Source organism: Phocoena sinus, chromosome 6 (assembly GCF_008692025.1).
Source record: "Phocoena sinus isolate mPhoSin1 chromosome 6, mPhoSin1.pri, whole genome shotgun sequence".
In the NCBI taxonomy this organism is placed as follows: domain Eukaryota; kingdom Metazoa; phylum Chordata; class Mammalia; order Artiodactyla; family Phocoenidae; genus Phocoena; species Phocoena sinus.
This window is the reverse complement of record NC_045768.1, coordinates 7,390,172-7,407,769: the sequence shown is the minus strand read 5'-3', so window position 1 is coordinate 7,407,769 and position 17,598 is coordinate 7,390,172. Positions and strand designations below refer to the sequence as shown.

The window sequence follows — 17,598 nt, the reverse complement described above, 5'->3', positions numbered from 1 at the left end:
ACTGAACACCTTCTATGCTTATGATAAAAATTAAAACCTTACAGAAATGTATATTGCTTTTTTTCATTTCATATGGTATTTGATATCATTTCATTTGATATGGTATTTTGAACACGTAGTTACTGTAGTCATTGCAGTGTTAAAACCTGCAAGTATTGCCTTGACACATAATAGGTATTCAATAAATATTTGATGAACAGATGAAATCGGATACTTCCAACATGTAACCATACCAAAATTTATTGAAAAAGCATGCCTATTGGTGAATATTTAAGTTTCTGTGTTTTCACTATCGTGAGTAACACTGCAGTGATATCACTTTGTGTACGTCTTATCTGTATTTTTGATTATTTCTTTGAGGTAAATTCCTACAAATGGAATTACTTGGTCAAAGAACTTGAAGGTTTTGTTTTGTTTGTTTGTTTGTTTGGTTGCACCCGGTCTTAGTTGCGGCCCGCCAGCTCTTTAGTTGCAGCACATGGGCTCCTTAGTTGCAGTTCGCTGGCTCCTTAGTTGTGGCATGCATGTGGGATCTCGTTCACAACCAGGAATCGAACCTGGGCCCCCTGCATTGGGAGTACAGAGTCTTATCCACTGAACCACCAGGGAAGTCCCAACTTTAAGGTTCTTGATTTGCATCCTAAAGTTGTACCAGTTCACGCTTCTATGAATTGTATGTTCTTTTTTTTCTTTAACTTTTATTTTCCTTTTTTTAAATTTTTGGCCACGCTGCACAGCTTGCAGGATCTTATTTTAATTCCCCGACCAGGGATGGAATCCACACCCTCGGCAGTGAAAGCATGGTGTCCTAACCACTGGAGCGCCAGGGAATTCCTAAATTCTATGTTCTTTGCCCTTTGTTCATATCTCTACCAGTTTGTGTTTTGAAAAATCAACTTACGTGAGTTCTAAATGTTAAGAACCTTAAGCATTTATCATATTTGAGGCAGAAATTTATAGTTTATAGTTACCTTTCAATTCTCTTTTTGGCTTTTGTTTACCATTCTTTTTGTAAAATTTCAAACCTACACGGAAGTGGAGAGAACAGCATGATGTACCTTTTGGCACCCATTCCCCAGCTCCCTCAAGAATCTGCACATGGCAGTCTCATTTCATCTATGCTGCCACCTGCACCCCTTCCTCCAGATGGTTTTACAGTAAATCTCAAACATACTACTTCATCTGGAAAATAATTTAGTATGTATCTCTAAAAGATATAACTCTCTATTACATAACCAAAACACTAATATCATACCTAAAAACCTAATAATTCATTTTATATGATCAGATATCTAGCCAGTGTTCAAATTTCTCCAGCTGTCTCAATAATTTTTTTTTTTTTTACAATTGGTTGGAAAATTAACATCCATACAAAGTTCAGCTTTTTGGTTTGCTGTGTCTTACTTCAGTCTTTTAATCTTAAGACTCCCTTATCTCTCTCTTTTTTCTTGCTATTGTTGAAGAATCTGGATCATTTGTTCTATAAAATTTCCTACATTCTGGAAAATTTCAAGGCAATTGCTAACCCTAACCCTTGGATTTTTTTTTTTGTAATGTCTGAAACATTTATATTAACATATTTCCATACAAATAACCCAAAGAAAGTTTAGTATTAGTTGTTTTTCTTTTTTTACTGCAGGTTCTTATTAGTCATCAATTTTATACACATCAGTGTATACATGTCAGTCCCAATCGCCCAATTCAGCACACCACCATCCCCACCCCACCACGGTTTTCCCCCCTTGGTGTCCACATGTTTGTTCTCTACATCTGTGTCTCAACTTCTGCCTTGCAAACTGGTTCATCTGTACCATTTTTCTATGGTTCCACATACATGCGTTAATATACGATATTTGTTTTTCTCTTTCTGACTTACTTCACTCTGTATGACAGTCTCTAGATCCATCCACGTCTCAACAAATGACTCGTTCCTTTATATGGCTGATTAATTTTCCATTGTATATATGTACCACATCTTTATCCATTCATCTGTCAGTGGGCATTTAGGTTGCTTCCATGACCTGGCTATTGTAAATAGTGCTGCAGTGAACATTGGGGTGCATGTGGCTTTTTGAATTATGGTTTTCTCTGGGTATATGCCCAGTAGTGGGATTGCTGGATCATATGGTAATTCTATTTTCAGTTTTATAAGGAACCTCCATACTGTTCTCCATAGTGGATGTATCAATTTACAGTCCCACCAACAGTGCAAGAGGGTTCCCTTTTCTCCACACCCTCTCCAGCATCTGTTGTTTGTAGATTTTCTGATGATGCCCATTCTAACTGGTGTGAGCTGATACCTTATTGTACTTTTGATTTGCATTTCTCTAATAATTAGTGATGTTGAGCAGCTTTTCATGTGCTTCTTGGCCATCTGTATGTCTTCTTTGGAGAAATGGCTATTTAGGTCTTCTGCCCATTTTTGGATTGGGTTGTTTGTTTCTTTAATATTTAAACAGCTGCATGAGCTGTTTATATATTTCAGAGATTAATCCTTTGTCCATTGATTCATTTGCAAATATTTTCTCCCATTCTGAGGGTTGTCTTTTCGTCTTGTTTATGGTTTCCTTTGCTGTGCAAAAGCTTTTAAGTTTCATTAGGTCCCATTTTTTTTTTTTTTTAATTTCCATTACTCTAGGAGGTGGATCAAAAAAGATCTTGCTGTGATTTATGTCAGAGTGTTCTTCCTATGTTTTCCTCTAAGAGTTTTATAGTGTCCGGTCTTACATTTAGGTCTCGAATCTATTTTGAGTTTATTTTTTGTGTATGGTGTTAGGTAGTGTTCTAATTTCATTCTTTTACATGTAGCTGTCCAGTTTTCCCAGCACCATTTATTGAAGAGACTGTCTTTTCTCCATTGTATATCTTTGCCTCCTTTGTCATAGATGAGTTAGCCATAGGCGCGTGGGTTTATCTCTGGGCTTTCTATCTTGTTCCTTTGATCTATGTTTCTGTTTTTGTGCCAGTAGCATATTGTCTTGATTACTGTAGCTTTGTAGTATAGTCTGTAGTCAGGGAGTCTGATTCTTCCAGCTCCGTTTTTTCCCCTCAAGACTGCTTTGGTTATTTGGGGTCTTTTGTGTCTCCGTACAAATTTTAAGATGATTTGTTCTAGTTCCGTTAAAAAATACCATTGGTAATTTGATAAGGATTGTACTAAATCTGTAGATTGCTTTGGGTAGTATAGTCATCTTCACAATATTAATTCTTCCAATCTAAGAACATGGTATATCTCTCCGTCTGTCGGTATCATCTTTGATTTCTTTCATCAGCGTCTTATAGTTTTCTGCATACAGGTCTTTTGTCTCCCTAGGTAGGCTTATTCCTAGGTATTTTATTCTTTTTGTTTCAGTGGTAAATGGGAGTGTTTCCATAATTTCTCTTTCATCATTAGTGTATAGGAATGCAAGAGATTTCTGTGCATTAATTTTGTATCCTGCAACTTTACCAAATTCATTGATTAGCTCTAGTAGTTTTCTGGTGGCATTTTTAGGATTCTCTATGTATAGTATCATGTCATCTGCAGACAGTGACAGTTTTACTTCTTCTTTTCCAATTTGTATTCCTTTTATTTCTTTTTCTTCTCTGATTGCCGTGGTTAGGACTTCCAAAACTATGTTGAATCATAGTGGTGAGAGTGGACATCCTTGTCTCGTTCCTGATCTTAGAGGAAATGCTTTCAGTTTTTCACCATTGAGAATGATGTTTGCTGTGGGTTTGTCGTCTATGGCCTTTATTATGTTGAGCTAGCTTCCCTCTATGCCCACTTTCTGGAGAGTTTTTATCATAAATGGATGTTGAATTTTGTCAAAAGCTTTTTCTGCATCTATTGAGATGATCATATGGTTTGTATTCTTCAATTTGTTAATATGGTGTATCACATTGATTGATTTGCGTATATTGAAGAATCCTTGCATCCCTGGGATAAATCCCACTTGATCATGGTGTATGATCCTTTTAATGTGTTGTTGGATTCTGTTTGCTAGTGTTTTGTTGAGGATTTTCGCATCTATATTCATGAGTGATATTGGTCTGTAATTTTCTTTTTTTGTAGTATCTTTGTCTGGTTTTCGTATCAGGGTGATGGTGGCCTCATAGAATGAGTTTGGGAGTGTTCCTTTCTCTGCAATTTTTTGGAAGAGTTTGAGAAGGATGGGTGTTAGCTCTTCTCTAAATGTTTGATAGAATTCATCTGTGAAGCCATATGGTCCTGAACTTTTGTTTGTTGGAAGATTTTTAATCACAGTTTCAATTTCATTACTTGTGATTGGTCTGTTCATATTTTCTGTTTCTTCCTGGTTCAGTCTTGGAAGGCTATACCTTTCTAAGAATTTGTCCATTTCTTCCAGGTTGTCCATTTCATTGGCTTAGAGTTGCTTGTAGTAGTCTCTTAGGATGCTTTTTATTTTTGCGGTGTCTGTTGTAACTTCTCCTTTTTCATTTCTAATTGTATTGATTTGAGTCCTCTCCCTCTTTTTCTTGATGAGTCTGGCTAATGGTTTATCAATTTTGTTTATCTTCTGAGAACCAGCTTTTAGGTTTTTTTTGTTGTTGTTTTTTGTGGTACGCGGGCCTCTCACTGTTGTGGCCTCTCCCGTTGCGGAGCACAGGCTCCGGACGCGCAGGCTCAGCGGCCATGGCTCATGGGCCCAGCCACTCCGCGGCATGTGGGATCTTCCCGGACCGGGGCACGAACCTGTATCCCCTGCATCGGCAGGCGGACTCTCAACCACTGCGCCACCAGGGAAGCCTCAGCTTTTAGTTTTATTGATCTTTGCTATTGTTTTCTTTGTTTCTATTTTATTTATTTCTGCTCTGATCTTTATGATTTCTTTCCTTCTGCTAACTTTGGGTTTTGTTTGTTCTTCTTTCTCTAGTTCCTTTAGGTGTAAGGTTAGATTATTTATTTGAGATTTTTCTTGTTTCTTGAGTTAGGCTTGTATAGCTATAAACTTCCCTCTTAGAACTGCTTTTGCTGCATCCCATAGGTTTTGGATCATCATGTTTTCATTGTCATCTGTCTCTAGGTATTTTTTGATTTCCTCTTTGATTTTTTCAATGGTCTCTTGGTTATTTAGTAACGTATTGTTTAGCCTCCATGTGTTTGTACTTTTTATGGTTTTTTCCCTGTAATTCATTTCTAATCTCATAGTGTTGTGGTCAGAAAAGATGCTTGATGTGATTTCAATTTTCTTAAATTTACTGAGGCTTGATTTGTGACCCGAGATGTGATCTATCCTGGAGAATGTTCAGTGCACACTTGAGAAGAAAGTGTAATCTGCTGTTTTTGGATGCAATGTCCTATAAATATCAATTAAATCTATCTGGTCTATTGTGTCATTTAATGCTTCTGTTTCCTTATTATTTCACTTTGAATGATCTGTCCATTGGTGTAAGTGAGGTGTTAAAGTCCCCCACTATTATTGTGTTACTGTCGATTTCCTCTTTTATAGCTGTTAGCAGCTGCCTTATGTATTGAGGTGCTTCTATGTTGGGTGCATATATATTTATAATTGTTATATCTTCTTCTTGGATTGATCCCTTGATCATTATGTAGTGTCCTTCCTTGTCTCTTGTAACATTCTTTATTTTAAAGTCTATTTTATCTGATATGAGTATAGCTACTCCAGCTTTCTTTTGGTTTCCATTTGCATGGAATACCTTTTTCCATCCCCTCACTTTCAGTCTGTATGTGTCCCTAGGTCTGAAGTGGGTCTCTTGTAGACAGCATATATATGGGTCTTGTTTTTGTATCCATTCAGCAAGCCTATGTCTTTTGGTTGGAGCATTTAATCCATTCACATTTAAGGTAATTATCGATATATATGTTCCTGTGACCATTTTCTTATTGTTTTGGGTTTGTTTTTGTAAGTCCTTTTCTTCTCTTGTGTTTCCCACTTAGAGAAGTTCCTTTAGCATTTGTTGTAGAGCTGGTTTGGTGGTGCTGAATTCTCTTAGCTTTCACTTGTCTGTAAAGCTTTTGATTTCTCCATCAAATCTGAATGAGATCCTTGCTGGGTAGAGTAATCTTGGTTGTAGGTTCTTCCCTTTCATCACTTTAAGTGTATCATGCCACTCCCTTCTGGCTTGTAGAGTTTCTGCTGAGAAATTGGCTGTTAACCTTATGGGAGTTCCCTTGTACGTTATTTTTCATTTTTCCCTTGCTGCTTTCAATAATTTTTCTTCGTCTTTAATTTTTGCAAATTTGATTACTATGTGTCTCGGCGTGTTTCTCCTTGGGTTTATCCTGTATGGGACTCGCTGTGCTTCCTGGACTTGGGTGGCTATTTCCTTTCCCATGTTAGGGAAGTTTTTGACTATAATCTCTTCAAATATTTCCTCAGGTCATTTCTCCCTCTCTTCTCCTTCTGGGACCCCTATAATGCGAATGTTGTTGCGTTTAATGTTGTCCCAGAGGTCTCTTAGGCCATCTTCATTTCTCTGCATTCTTTATTCTGTTCCGCAGCAGTGAATTCCACCATTCTGTCTTCCAGGTCAGTTATCCTTTCTTCTGCCTCAGTTATTCTGCTATTGATTCCTTCTGGTGTAGTTTTCATTTCAGTTATTGTATTGTTCATCTCTGTTTGTTTGTTCTTTAATTCTGCTAGGTCTTTGTTAAACATTTCTTGCACCTTCTCGATCTTTGCCTCCATTCTTTTTCCGAGGTCCTGGATCATCTTCACTATCATTATTCTGAATTCTTCTTTCTGGAAGGTTGCATATCTCCACTTCATTTAGTTGTTTTTCTGGGGTTTTATCTCGTTCCTTCATCTGGTACATAGCCCTCTGCCTTTTCATCTTGTCCATCTTTCTGTGAATGTGGTTTTTGTTCCACAGGCTGCAGGATTGTAGTTCTTCTTGCTTCTCCCCTTGGATGTATTTTATAAATTTATTTCTGGCTGCATTGGGTCTTCGTTGCTGCACATGGGCTTTCTCTAGTTGTGGCGAGCAGGCTTCTCATTGCAGTGGCTTCTCTTGTTGCAGAGCACAGGCTCTAGGCACACAGGCTCAGTAGTTGTGGCTCGCGGGCTCTAGAGTGCAGGCTCAGAAGTTGTGGCGCATGGGCTTGGTTGCTGTGTGGCATATGGGTTCTTCCCACACCAGAGCTTGAACCCATGTCCCTTGCATTGGCAGGCAGATTCTTAACCACTGCACCACTAAGGAAGTCCCTAATATGTTCTTTTATTCCCTGTATTAACTGTGAATTTGTAACTTTCTCTAGGGCAGTGCTAAGAGAATTTTCTGTGATGATGGAAATGTTCCGTATCTGTGCTATTCAATACAGCAGCCAATGGCAACATGTGGTTATTGAGCACTTGAAATGTGACCAGTGTGACTGAAGAACTGAATTTTAACTTTTAAAAAGTTTTTAATTAACTTAAATGTAAAGAGCCTTATGTGGCTACCTTACTGCACAGTGCAGTCTAGAGGCTTGATCAGGTTCAGATTTGAATTTTTTCCCCCCTGCAACAGTACTTCATAGTTGGGAGTGTGTATTTGTTACTGTATCACACCGGGAGGTGTAGAGTATCTGATGGTCTTTCCATATGTGATGTTAAGATCAACCAGTGGCTTCAGATATCGTCAGGCTTATCTCCCATTTTAAAGATTCCTCTGAGCCTTTAGCTAATGATGTAGTAGACATTGCTGATCATTACTTATATCTATTATTTCAATAGGGGTGGTAAATTTTGAGTTTTTCTAATGCTATCATTTTTCTACATTTATTAGCTAGAATTCTACTACAAAGAAGAAAATTTCCCCGTAAACTATTTATCTTGAAGGGTAGTCTATATAGGGAAGGAAGGATAAATGATTGATTCTTTCCCTTTATCCGTTTTCAGAGTGTTGAGTTGCTTTTTTAGTATTCTCCCACAATGACTTGAGGTTCTCTTCTTTTTTTTTTAACTATCATTAAGAACATACGAATTTTATATACTTGAAGTATAATATGTTTCAGTCTGTTATAGATTCATTGTTGTTCAAATTGTCCAGTGGGAACACCTCCACATTGGCTCCTCTGTCCTTTGGACATGGCCCCAGTAGTACTTGTTGCAGCAGAAAGCAGGCAAGCTGTTTCTACCTCATCTTGAACATTTTCTTCTCCAGAGCTAGAATCGGGCATTTCTTCACAAAGCCTTATTACTTGTTAATGGGTAAAGGTATTAGAAAACACAGATTAGTTACTAGGATTTGTCATTGTTTTTAGGCCTTTTCAATGGATCAAACTAGGAAGTGTGTGTTTTTTTTTTTTAGGTGAAAATGCATCATTAATTAATGCTGACCTTTTCCATTTGAGTGTAGTAAAGGGTTACAGCATTTATTTAACTTCTTTACTTTTATGCATGTATCATTTTTATCCCATATTGAAAATCTCAGTTTCTAAATTAATGAACATTACTTACTTACCTTACCCTACTGTGTACAGTAAAATATAGGTGTGTATATATGTACTATATATGTGTAATTTCATAACATGTAATCTCAAAATAATAATACCAATGCTAACAATATGATTGCTGATCACAGTTTAAGATTTGCAGTTCTTGGGCTTCCCTGGTGGTACAATGACTAAGGCTTTGTGCTCCCAATGCAGGGGGCCTGGGCTCGATCCGTGGTCAGGGAACTAGGTCCTACATGCCGCAGCTAAAGATCCTGCATGCCGCAACTAAGACCAGGAGCAGCCAAATAAAGAAATAAATATTGAAAAAAAGATTTGCAGTTCTTGGACTCTCCTGACAGTCCAGTGGTTAAGACTCCCCCTTCCAGTGCAGGGGGTGCAGGTTCGACCCCTGGTCAGAGAGCTAAGATCCCACATGCCTTGCGGCCAAAAAACCAAAGCATAAATAACAGAAGCAATATTGTAACAAAGGCTTTGTAATAAAGACTGTGAAAATGGTCCACGTCAAAAAAATCTTTAAAAAAAAAAAAGATTTGCAGTTCTTTTTGCCTATAGCTATATACCACTAAGGGATATATGATTAAATTACTGTTTCATTTCACTTGAAATAATTCTCCTGAGACTTCCCCGGTGGTACAGTGGTTAAGAATCCACCTGCCAATGAAGGGGACACAGGTTCTATCCCTGGTTCAGGAAGATCCCATATGCCGTGGAGCAACTGAGCCTGTGTGCCACAACTACTGAGCCTGCACTCTAGAGCCCATGAGCCACAACTACTGAAGCCCACGTGCCTAGAGCCCACGCTCCACAACAAGAGAAGCCACCACAATGAGAAGCCCGCGCACTGCAAGGAAGAGTAGCCCCCACTCGCCACAACTAGAGAAAGCCCGAGAGCAGCAACGAAGACCCAACACAGACAAAAATAAATAAATAAATAAGTTTATTAAAAAAGAAAGAAAGAAAGAATTCTTACTGTTAAGCCACCAACTTGATAAACAGTTGGGTTCTTTGTTTCATATTTGCTTTTGATTTTTAAGAGTTTTTTCCAACTGGATTTAATTTTATTTTATACTTATTGAAAACATTTACATGATTCCAGAGTCAGAACTACAAAACAAGGTATATTTGGAGAAGTCTGGCTTTCTTCTCATTTGCTTCCACCCTGTTCTTGTCCTGTCTGCCAGTGATTGTTTCTGTTAGCGTATGGGTGTTGTATCTTTTCTTTAAAAACAAAAGCAGGGGGCTTCCCTGTGGAGCAGTGGTTAAAAATCCGCCTGCCAATGCAAGGGACGTGGGTTGGAGCCCTGGTCCGGGAAGATCCCACATGCCACAGAGCAACTAAGCCCATGCGCCACAACTACTGAGCCTGCGCTCTAGAGTCCATGTGCCACAACTACTGAGACCACGTGCCACAACTACTGAAGCCTGTGAACCTAGAGCCCGTGCTCCGCAACAAGAGAAGCCACTGCAGTGAGAAGCCCGCACACTGCAACGAAGAGTTAGCCCCCGCTCACCGCATCTAGAGAAAGCCTGCGTGCAGCAGCAAAGATCCAACACAGCGAAAAATAAATGAATAAATAAATTTATTAAAAAACAAAAACAAAACAAATACATGGAATTCCCTGGTGGTCTAGTGGTTGGGACTCCACGCTTCCATCACGGGGGGCACGGGTTCAATCCCTGGTTGGTGAACTAAGATCCCACAAGCCAAAAAAAAAAAAGCATAAATATACATATATATGGGGTGGGGTGTGTGTGTGTGTGTGTGTGTGTGTGTGTGTGTGTGTGTGTGTGTATCCCTTCCCAGATAAAAGATAACTTGCTATAGGCACTGTTCTGGACCCTGCTTTTTTGCACTTAATTTATCTTGGAGATCACTGCTTTGAAACATGTAGTTTTCTTCATTTCTTTATGTAACTGCATGGCACTCTGTTCTGTTGCAACCATAGTTTATGACATTTTTTTAAGGTCTTTATCTTTTTTTTATAAATTTATTTTTTATTTTTATTTATTCTTGGCTGTGTTGGGTCTTTGTTGCTGCATGCGGGCTTTCTCTAGTTGCAGCGAATAGGGGCTACTCTTCATTGCAGTGTGTGGGCTTCTAATTGTGGTGGCTTCTGTTGTTGCAGAGCATGGGCTCTAGGTGCACGGGCTTCAGTAGTTGTGGCGCACGGACTTAGTTGCTCCACAGCATGTGGGATCTTCCCAGACCAGGGCTTGAACCTGTGTCCCCTGTGTTGACAGGCGGATTCTTAACCACTGCGCCCCCAGGGAAGCCCTTATGACATTTTTTTTTAATATTTTATTTATTTATTTATTTATTTATTTATTTTTGGCTGTGTTGGGTCTTCGTTTCTGTGCGTGGGCTTTCTCTAGTTGCAGTGACTGGGGGCCTTTATGATATTTTTCTTTTTTTTTTTTTGCGGTACGCGGGCCTCTCACTGTTGTGGCCTCTCCCGTTGCGGAGCACAGGCTCCGGACGTGCAGGCTCAGCGGCCATGGCTCACGGGCCCAGCCGCTCCGCGGCATGTGGGATCTTCCCGGACCGGGGCACGAACCCGTGTCCCCTGCATCGGCAGGCGGACTCTCAACCACTGCGCCACCAGGGAAGCCCTTATGACATTTTTGATATAAGAATGCTTTGGGTTTTTTCCCCTCACTTAATCCACCTGGAATTTATTTGATGGTTGGTGGGAGATAAAGACCTTTATGCTGTAAAATATTCACACTATTTTACTACCACTTTCCCTCCTGATTTGTAAATATCTCTTATCACGCTAAATAGTATCCTAGGAGCTCTTTCTCAGTTTTGGTTTTTTTTACTTTTTATTTTATATTGGAGTAGAGTTGATTAACAATGTTGTGTTAGCTTCAGGTGTACAGCAAAGTGATTCAGTTATACATATACATGTATCTATTCAGTATTTTTTTCTGTTTCCTTGATGTGTTTTTATTCTTATATCAGGATCATTATAATTTAATTGATATAGCTTTTTTTTTTTTTTTTGATATAGCTTTATAATACATTTTAATACCTAAAAGACAAAACTTACCATGAATATCCTGTAGAATTTTTTTGTTGCTGTTGTTTTACTATCTGGAACAAGTTGGTTTAATATAAGAATTCAGGGACTTCCCTGGTGGCGCAGTGGTTAAGGATCTGCCTGCTAATGCAGGGGACACAGGTTCGAGCCCTGGTCCGGGAAGATCCCACATTCTGTGGAGCAACTAAGCCAGTGCGCCACAACTACTGAGCCTGCGCTCTAGAGCCTGCGAGGCACAACTACTGAGCCCATGTGCCACAACTACTGAAGCCCACACACCTAGAGCCCATTCTCTGCAACAAGAGAAGCCACCGCAATGAGAAGCCACCGCAATAAGAAACCCGCGCACCACAACAAAGAGTAGCCCCCACTCACTGCAACTAGAGAAAGCCCGCACTCAGCACCAAAGACCCAACTCAGCCAAAATAAATTAAAAAAATAAAATAAGAATTCAACATTGTAAATCAGCTATACTCCAATAAAATTTAATTTTAAAAAAAATAAATGAAAAATAAAAATAAAATAACAGGACTTCTCAGACAAAGGCAAATATATCACTAATATGTGAAATCTAAAAAATGATACAAATGAAGTTATTTACAAAAGCAGAAACAGACTCACAGACTTCAAAAACAAACTTATGGTTAGCAAAGGGGAAAGGTGGGGGAAGGGCTAAATTAGGAGTTTGGGATTAACATATACACACTACTATATATAAAATAGATAACCAACAAGGACCTACTGTATAACACAGGAAACTCTACTCAATATTCTGTAGTAACCTATATGGGAAAAGAATCTGAAAAAGAATGGATATATGTATATGTACAACCGAATCACTTTGCTGTACAACTGATGCTAACACAACATTGTACTTCAATATACTCTAATATAAAATAAAGATTTTTAAAAGTGAAAAAAGAGGACTTAATTCATGATGCATATACACCTGAAATTAATATAATATTGTATGTCAGTTATACTTCAGCCAAAAAAATTTTTTAATAAAAAATAAGAGATCTTGTTGTTTTAAGTATATTGCAAATATCGTAACATTTTATTGTTTCCACTGTTGCTTTTTTTTTTGAGGTATAATTGACAACATTATGTTAGTTTCAGGTGTACAACCCTGATTCAGTATTTATAAACACTGCAAAGTGATCACAATAAGTCCAGTTATCTTCTGTCACCATAGAAACTAGGAAACATTTTGTTTTTCTTGTGATGAGAACTTTTAAGATTTACTCTCTTAGCACCTTTCAAATATACAACACAGTAGAGGCCTTGCTGATTTAACAGGCAAAACTATGAAACATGTTGATAGGACAGAACATAGAAAATGGTGCAGAGCTTCTCAATTCATTTTAAAATCCTGAGTGAAATTCTGACAAAATAGCACACTAAAAGAAATGTGCATGTTCGTTGGACTTGTATGTGAGCCCATTTATGAGCAGATGTTCTTAATAAAAGATAAAGAACTCAAATTTGTCAGTGACTTAAAGGAATAATGCACTATAACCAAAGAGGTGTCATTCTAAGAAAATGTAAAGCTGGTTCAGTTTTTATCTAGACTATTGCCACAAGCTTTTAAAAATTTATTCCGGGGGGCTTCCCTGGTGGCGCAGTGGTTGGGAGTCTGCCTGCCGATGCAGGGGACATGGGTTCGTGCCCCGGTCCGGGAGGATCCCGCGTGTCGTGGAGTGGCTGGGCCCGTGGGCCATGGCCGCTGGGCCTGCGCGTCCGGAGCCTGTGCTCCGCAGCGGGAGAGCCCACAGCAGTGGGGGGCCCGCATACCGCAAAAAAAAAAAAAAAAAAAAGAAAAATTTATTCCGGGCTTCCCTGATGGCACAGTGGTTAAGAATCCGCCTGCCAATGTAGGGGACACAGGTTCGAGCCCTGGTCCAGGAAGATCCCACATGCCGTGGAGCAACTAAGCCCATGCGCCACAACTGCTGAGCGTGTGCTCTAGAGCCCGGGAGCCACAACTACTGAGCCCACGTGCCACAACTACTGAAGCCTGCGCGCCTAGAGCCCGTGCTCCACAACAAGAGAAGCCACTGCAATGAGAAGCCCGCGCACCACAAGGAATATTAGCCCCCGCTCACTACAACTAGAGAAAGCCCACGCGCAGCAACGAAGACCCAGCGCAGCCAAAAAATAAATAATTAAATGAAATAAAATAAAAAAAAGAATTGGCTACCATCTTTTAAAAAAAAAAAAAAGTTATTCCAGCCAGGGTTGGTGAGAGCATTGAAAAATCTCTCTGTCGATCCTGTGGATGTGATGGTAAATCGGTATTACCTTTAAGAGAACAGGAAAGCAGTAGGTATCAACGTGTTGAATGTGGGTACTCCACTGGCACAATTCCATTTTAGAAATTTGTGGACTTGTGTGAGGTATGATTCAGCACCTCAGGTACCTAGGAAATAACCACTAAGCTCTGCCTCTGTCGCTGTGACAGAACGGCTTTCCCACAGCAGAGGAGCAAGCTGTGGCTGAGAGAGCGCTGCAGGAAATGCGGGACCTCCTTGTGAACTTGCAGCAGGAAATCGCCAGGGCCTGTGAGGACAGGAGGAGGCAGGATGAAGAGGAGGCCCAGGTAAACCGGCAAGAGTCACAGGTGCAGCAGGGGCCAGAGGTCCGCAAAGAGCCCCCAGCTTCCAGGCAGGGCCCAGGAGGGAAGCTGAATGAAGGTAGGTCTCGGTGTGGAAATGGTCCTTCAACTTGATGTGTAAAAGTTTCAGAATGGGAAAAGAAACAAGAACGTGTTTTGAATATTATATTTAAGCTACAGGACAATTTACCAGAACTTTTAAATAATGTAAAATTCAGTACTTTCAGTGAATTAAATTTAGTTTTTGTTGATGTGAAGCCTCACGTCAGATTCCAGCATTTGCCGTGAGGACTTGAAATTCTGTATAATTCTAGTAGATGTATTATTCCAAATATTGCTGATACTGAGTATTTTAAATAAGTATGTATAGAATATATGTTTATTGAATACACAAGAGCATCGATATAGCATAGTGGTTCAGAACGCTGCCTTTGGAGCCAGATCAGTGGGAATCTAGTTTTTGTACTTCCTGGCAACGTGACTTTTGCAAGTTACCTAACCTTTCCATGACTGTTTCCTAATCTGTAACATGAAGATAATAATAGAATCTACCTCATAGGATTACTATGACAGTGAAAGCAGTTAATCCATATATAAGGTGATTAGAACAGTACCTGGCTCATATTAAATGTTAAGAAATTCTCCTATTATGAAAGCCTTTCTGTCATCCCTCAGACCTCCAGGTGAAGGTACAAGATAGTACAATGCAGTGGTACCAGCAGCTGCAGGAGGCCTCCAGTCAGTGTGTGTTGGCCTTTGAGGGACTGAGCAACAGCAAAGACAGTCAGGTAGGAGGGATGGGAGTTGGGAATTCTCTGGGCCGCATGGTGCCGCCCACAGCCTCCTGTCCCAGAGGAATGTAGCTAGCGTGTCACATTCCCTAACCCTAAGGGCGTCTACTCAGCTCTTCAGAACACTGTCTGCCTTCTCACTGCTCTGTTCTGACAGGCCAAAAAGATCAAGATGGACCTCCAGAAGGCTGCCACCATTCCAGTGAGCCAGATCTCCACCATTGCAGGTTGGTCAGAGGAATTAAGAACATGGCCCTTCACTACATTGTACAAGTATTTTTTGAGATTCCAAATCCACTTATCTGTAAGGTTCTTATAAATAGAATGTGTTTCAACAAATGTTGACAGTTGGATTAGGTATATAAGCTATATGCATATAGCTTACTCTCCTTTGTTTTCTTTCAACATGTAGAAGGAAATCATTATGTGTTGACACATTAAAAAAAAATAAGCTATATATTAATAGTAAGTTATTGGGGACTTCCCTGGTGGTGCAGTGGTTAAGAATCTGCCCGCCAGGGGCTTCCCTGGTGGTGCAGTGGTTAAGAATCTGCCTGCCAATGCAGGGGACATGGGTTCGAGCCCTGGCCGGGGAAGATCCCACATGCCGCGGAGCAGCTAAGCCCGTGCGCCACAACTACTGAGCCTGCGCTCAAGAGCCCGCAAGCCACAACTACTGAGCACACGTGCCACAACTACTGAAGCCTGCGTGCCTAGAGCCCATGCTCCACAACAAGAGAAGCCACCGCAATGAGAAGCCCTTGCACCGCAACGAAAAGTAGCCCCCGCTTGCCGCAAATAGAGAAAGCCTGCGTGCAGCAACGAAGACCCAACACAGCCAAAAATAAAAACAAACTAATTAATTTAAAAAAAAAGAATCCGCCTGCCAATGCAGGGGACACGGGTTTAATCCCTGGTCCAGGAAGATCCCACATGCTGCAGAGTAACAAAGCCTGTGCACCACAACCGCTGAGCCTGTGTGCTGCAACTACTGAAGCCCGCATGCCTAGAGCCCGTGCTCCACAAGAGAAGCCACCACAATGAGAAGCCTGTGCACTGCAACAAAGAGTAATCCCCACTCGCTGCAACTAAAGAAAGCCCGTGCACAGCAATGAAGACCCTAGGCAGCTAAAAAGAAAAAAAAGTGAATTGTTTAGGAAGGCTCTTACCTAAAGTTAGAAGTTATTGCAGAAAGCACCCCTAAGAGAACCTAGGATGTGACTTGTATTCTTTGCTTTTTGTCCTACAACATTAGCTTTTCCAGACTCGAAGCCTGCTTGTTAACACTTGAGAATGCTTTCCTTTTCTCTCCAGAGACTGAGATTTAGAGAGGAAGAACCAGACAGGAGAAAGACCCCTTTTTCCTATTCTTCAGAAACAGAGGTTCATTTTCACAGAGCTCAGATGTGGAAGCCTCCACAGTACAGACTGTGCTGCGCAGTGGCTGGGGAGCACATGCAGCAGGCAAGCTGCTCTGACTTAGCCTGGGTCCCAGTTCCCTTGAGTAACTTGTTGCCCAGAAAGCATAAGCAGTTGCAGTTCCTGCCCTTGAGAGGCTACATGACAAAACTTCCATATCACGTGGCTGCCTGGAATTCATTCTGGAACAGGGCAAGGTCAAATAAGTAAACACGTATCACTTTCTAGAATTGAAAGTGCCATTTCCTTTGATAGTCAAGGCAACAGGGGCGAGGTTGACTGAACAGCCGTTCCACACCTTCGCTGCTCTCCTCAGGCTCATCCTCAGGTCTTTACCCCTCAGTTGACCGCAGGCAGCCCTGCCTCCTCCTTCATCAGGAAAATTTGAGACGCCAGGTGTGAGATCCTCAGATGCACCCCCTTCCACCGACACACAGCTGTATTTACCTCTTCGTCTCCTGCTTCAAAAGGTGCGCTACCCTTCCAGCCCACACTTAGCCTTCTGCCTAAGCCTTGAACGAGGCTCTCGGGAGCCTTATTCTTATCCCCTCCCATCTCCTTCAAGAGAGATCGCTCCTGTTTTCTGCAAAATTACTCCCTTTTACAGGCTCCCTTCCCTTTAAACATGCCTGTCACTCACATTCTAAAATCTGTTTCTTTTGATTCTGTGTCTTCTCAGTATTTTCTAATTTTCTTGTTGCCTTTTGGTTAATTAATTTATTTTTGGCTGCATTGGGTCTTCGTTGCTATGTGTAGGCTTTCTCTAGTTGCAGCAAGCTATTCTTGGTTGTGGTGCATGGGCTTCTCATTGTGGTGGCTTCTCTTGTAGAGCATGGGCTCTAGGCACACGGGCTTCAGTAGTTGTGGCTCATGGGCTCAGTAGTTGCGGTGCACAGGCTTAGTTGCTCCACAGCATGCGGGATCTTCACGGACCAGGGCTCGAACCCATGTCCCCTGCATTGGCAGGCAGATTCTCAACCACTGCACTACCAGGGAAGTCCCCATGTTGCCTTTTGGTACCGTTGATTATTCCCTCCATCACCTCTACTCCTCTGGCTTCCGCAGCATCATTAATTTCCAGCTTCTCCTCCTCCCTCTCTTTCTCCTTTGTGGGTTCCTCAGTCTCCTGCCCCCACATCAGTGGTAAGTGTGTCCTCAGGGATGTGCTTCTACCCCGAAGTTCTTCTCATTCTAAAGAACCCCCATGGTGTCAGACTTGACCTCTGCACACATGACACTCAGATCGGTCTCTGGGTCATTCCTTTCCTTTGAGCTTCAGGTTCCCTCGCTCCAGCTAGCCGAGGGGCAGCTCTGCCTAGATGCCCCTCA

General features: G+C 41.0%; 1 protein-coding gene across 4 annotated transcripts in view; it reads left to right on the top strand.

The window, feature by feature from the left end:
- GLE1 (GLE1 RNA export mediator) overlaps positions 1–17,598 on the top strand; it is a 44,804-nt gene that overhangs the window by 16,399 nt on the left and 10,807 nt on the right. For all 4 annotated transcript variants that reach the window (XR_004350439.1, XM_032635595.1, XM_032635594.1 and 1 more), the window contains exons 7-9: positions 13,907–14,138; positions 14,735–14,847; positions 15,008–15,077. Coding sequence is in view for 3 of the 4 variants with exons in the window: in XM_032635595.1 (XP_032491486.1) it covers positions 13,907–14,138; positions 14,735–14,847; positions 15,008–15,077 (415 nt within the window). In the remaining variant the exon portion in view is untranslated. The remainder of the gene's footprint in view (positions 1–13,906; positions 14,139–14,734; positions 14,848–15,007; positions 15,078–17,598) is intronic.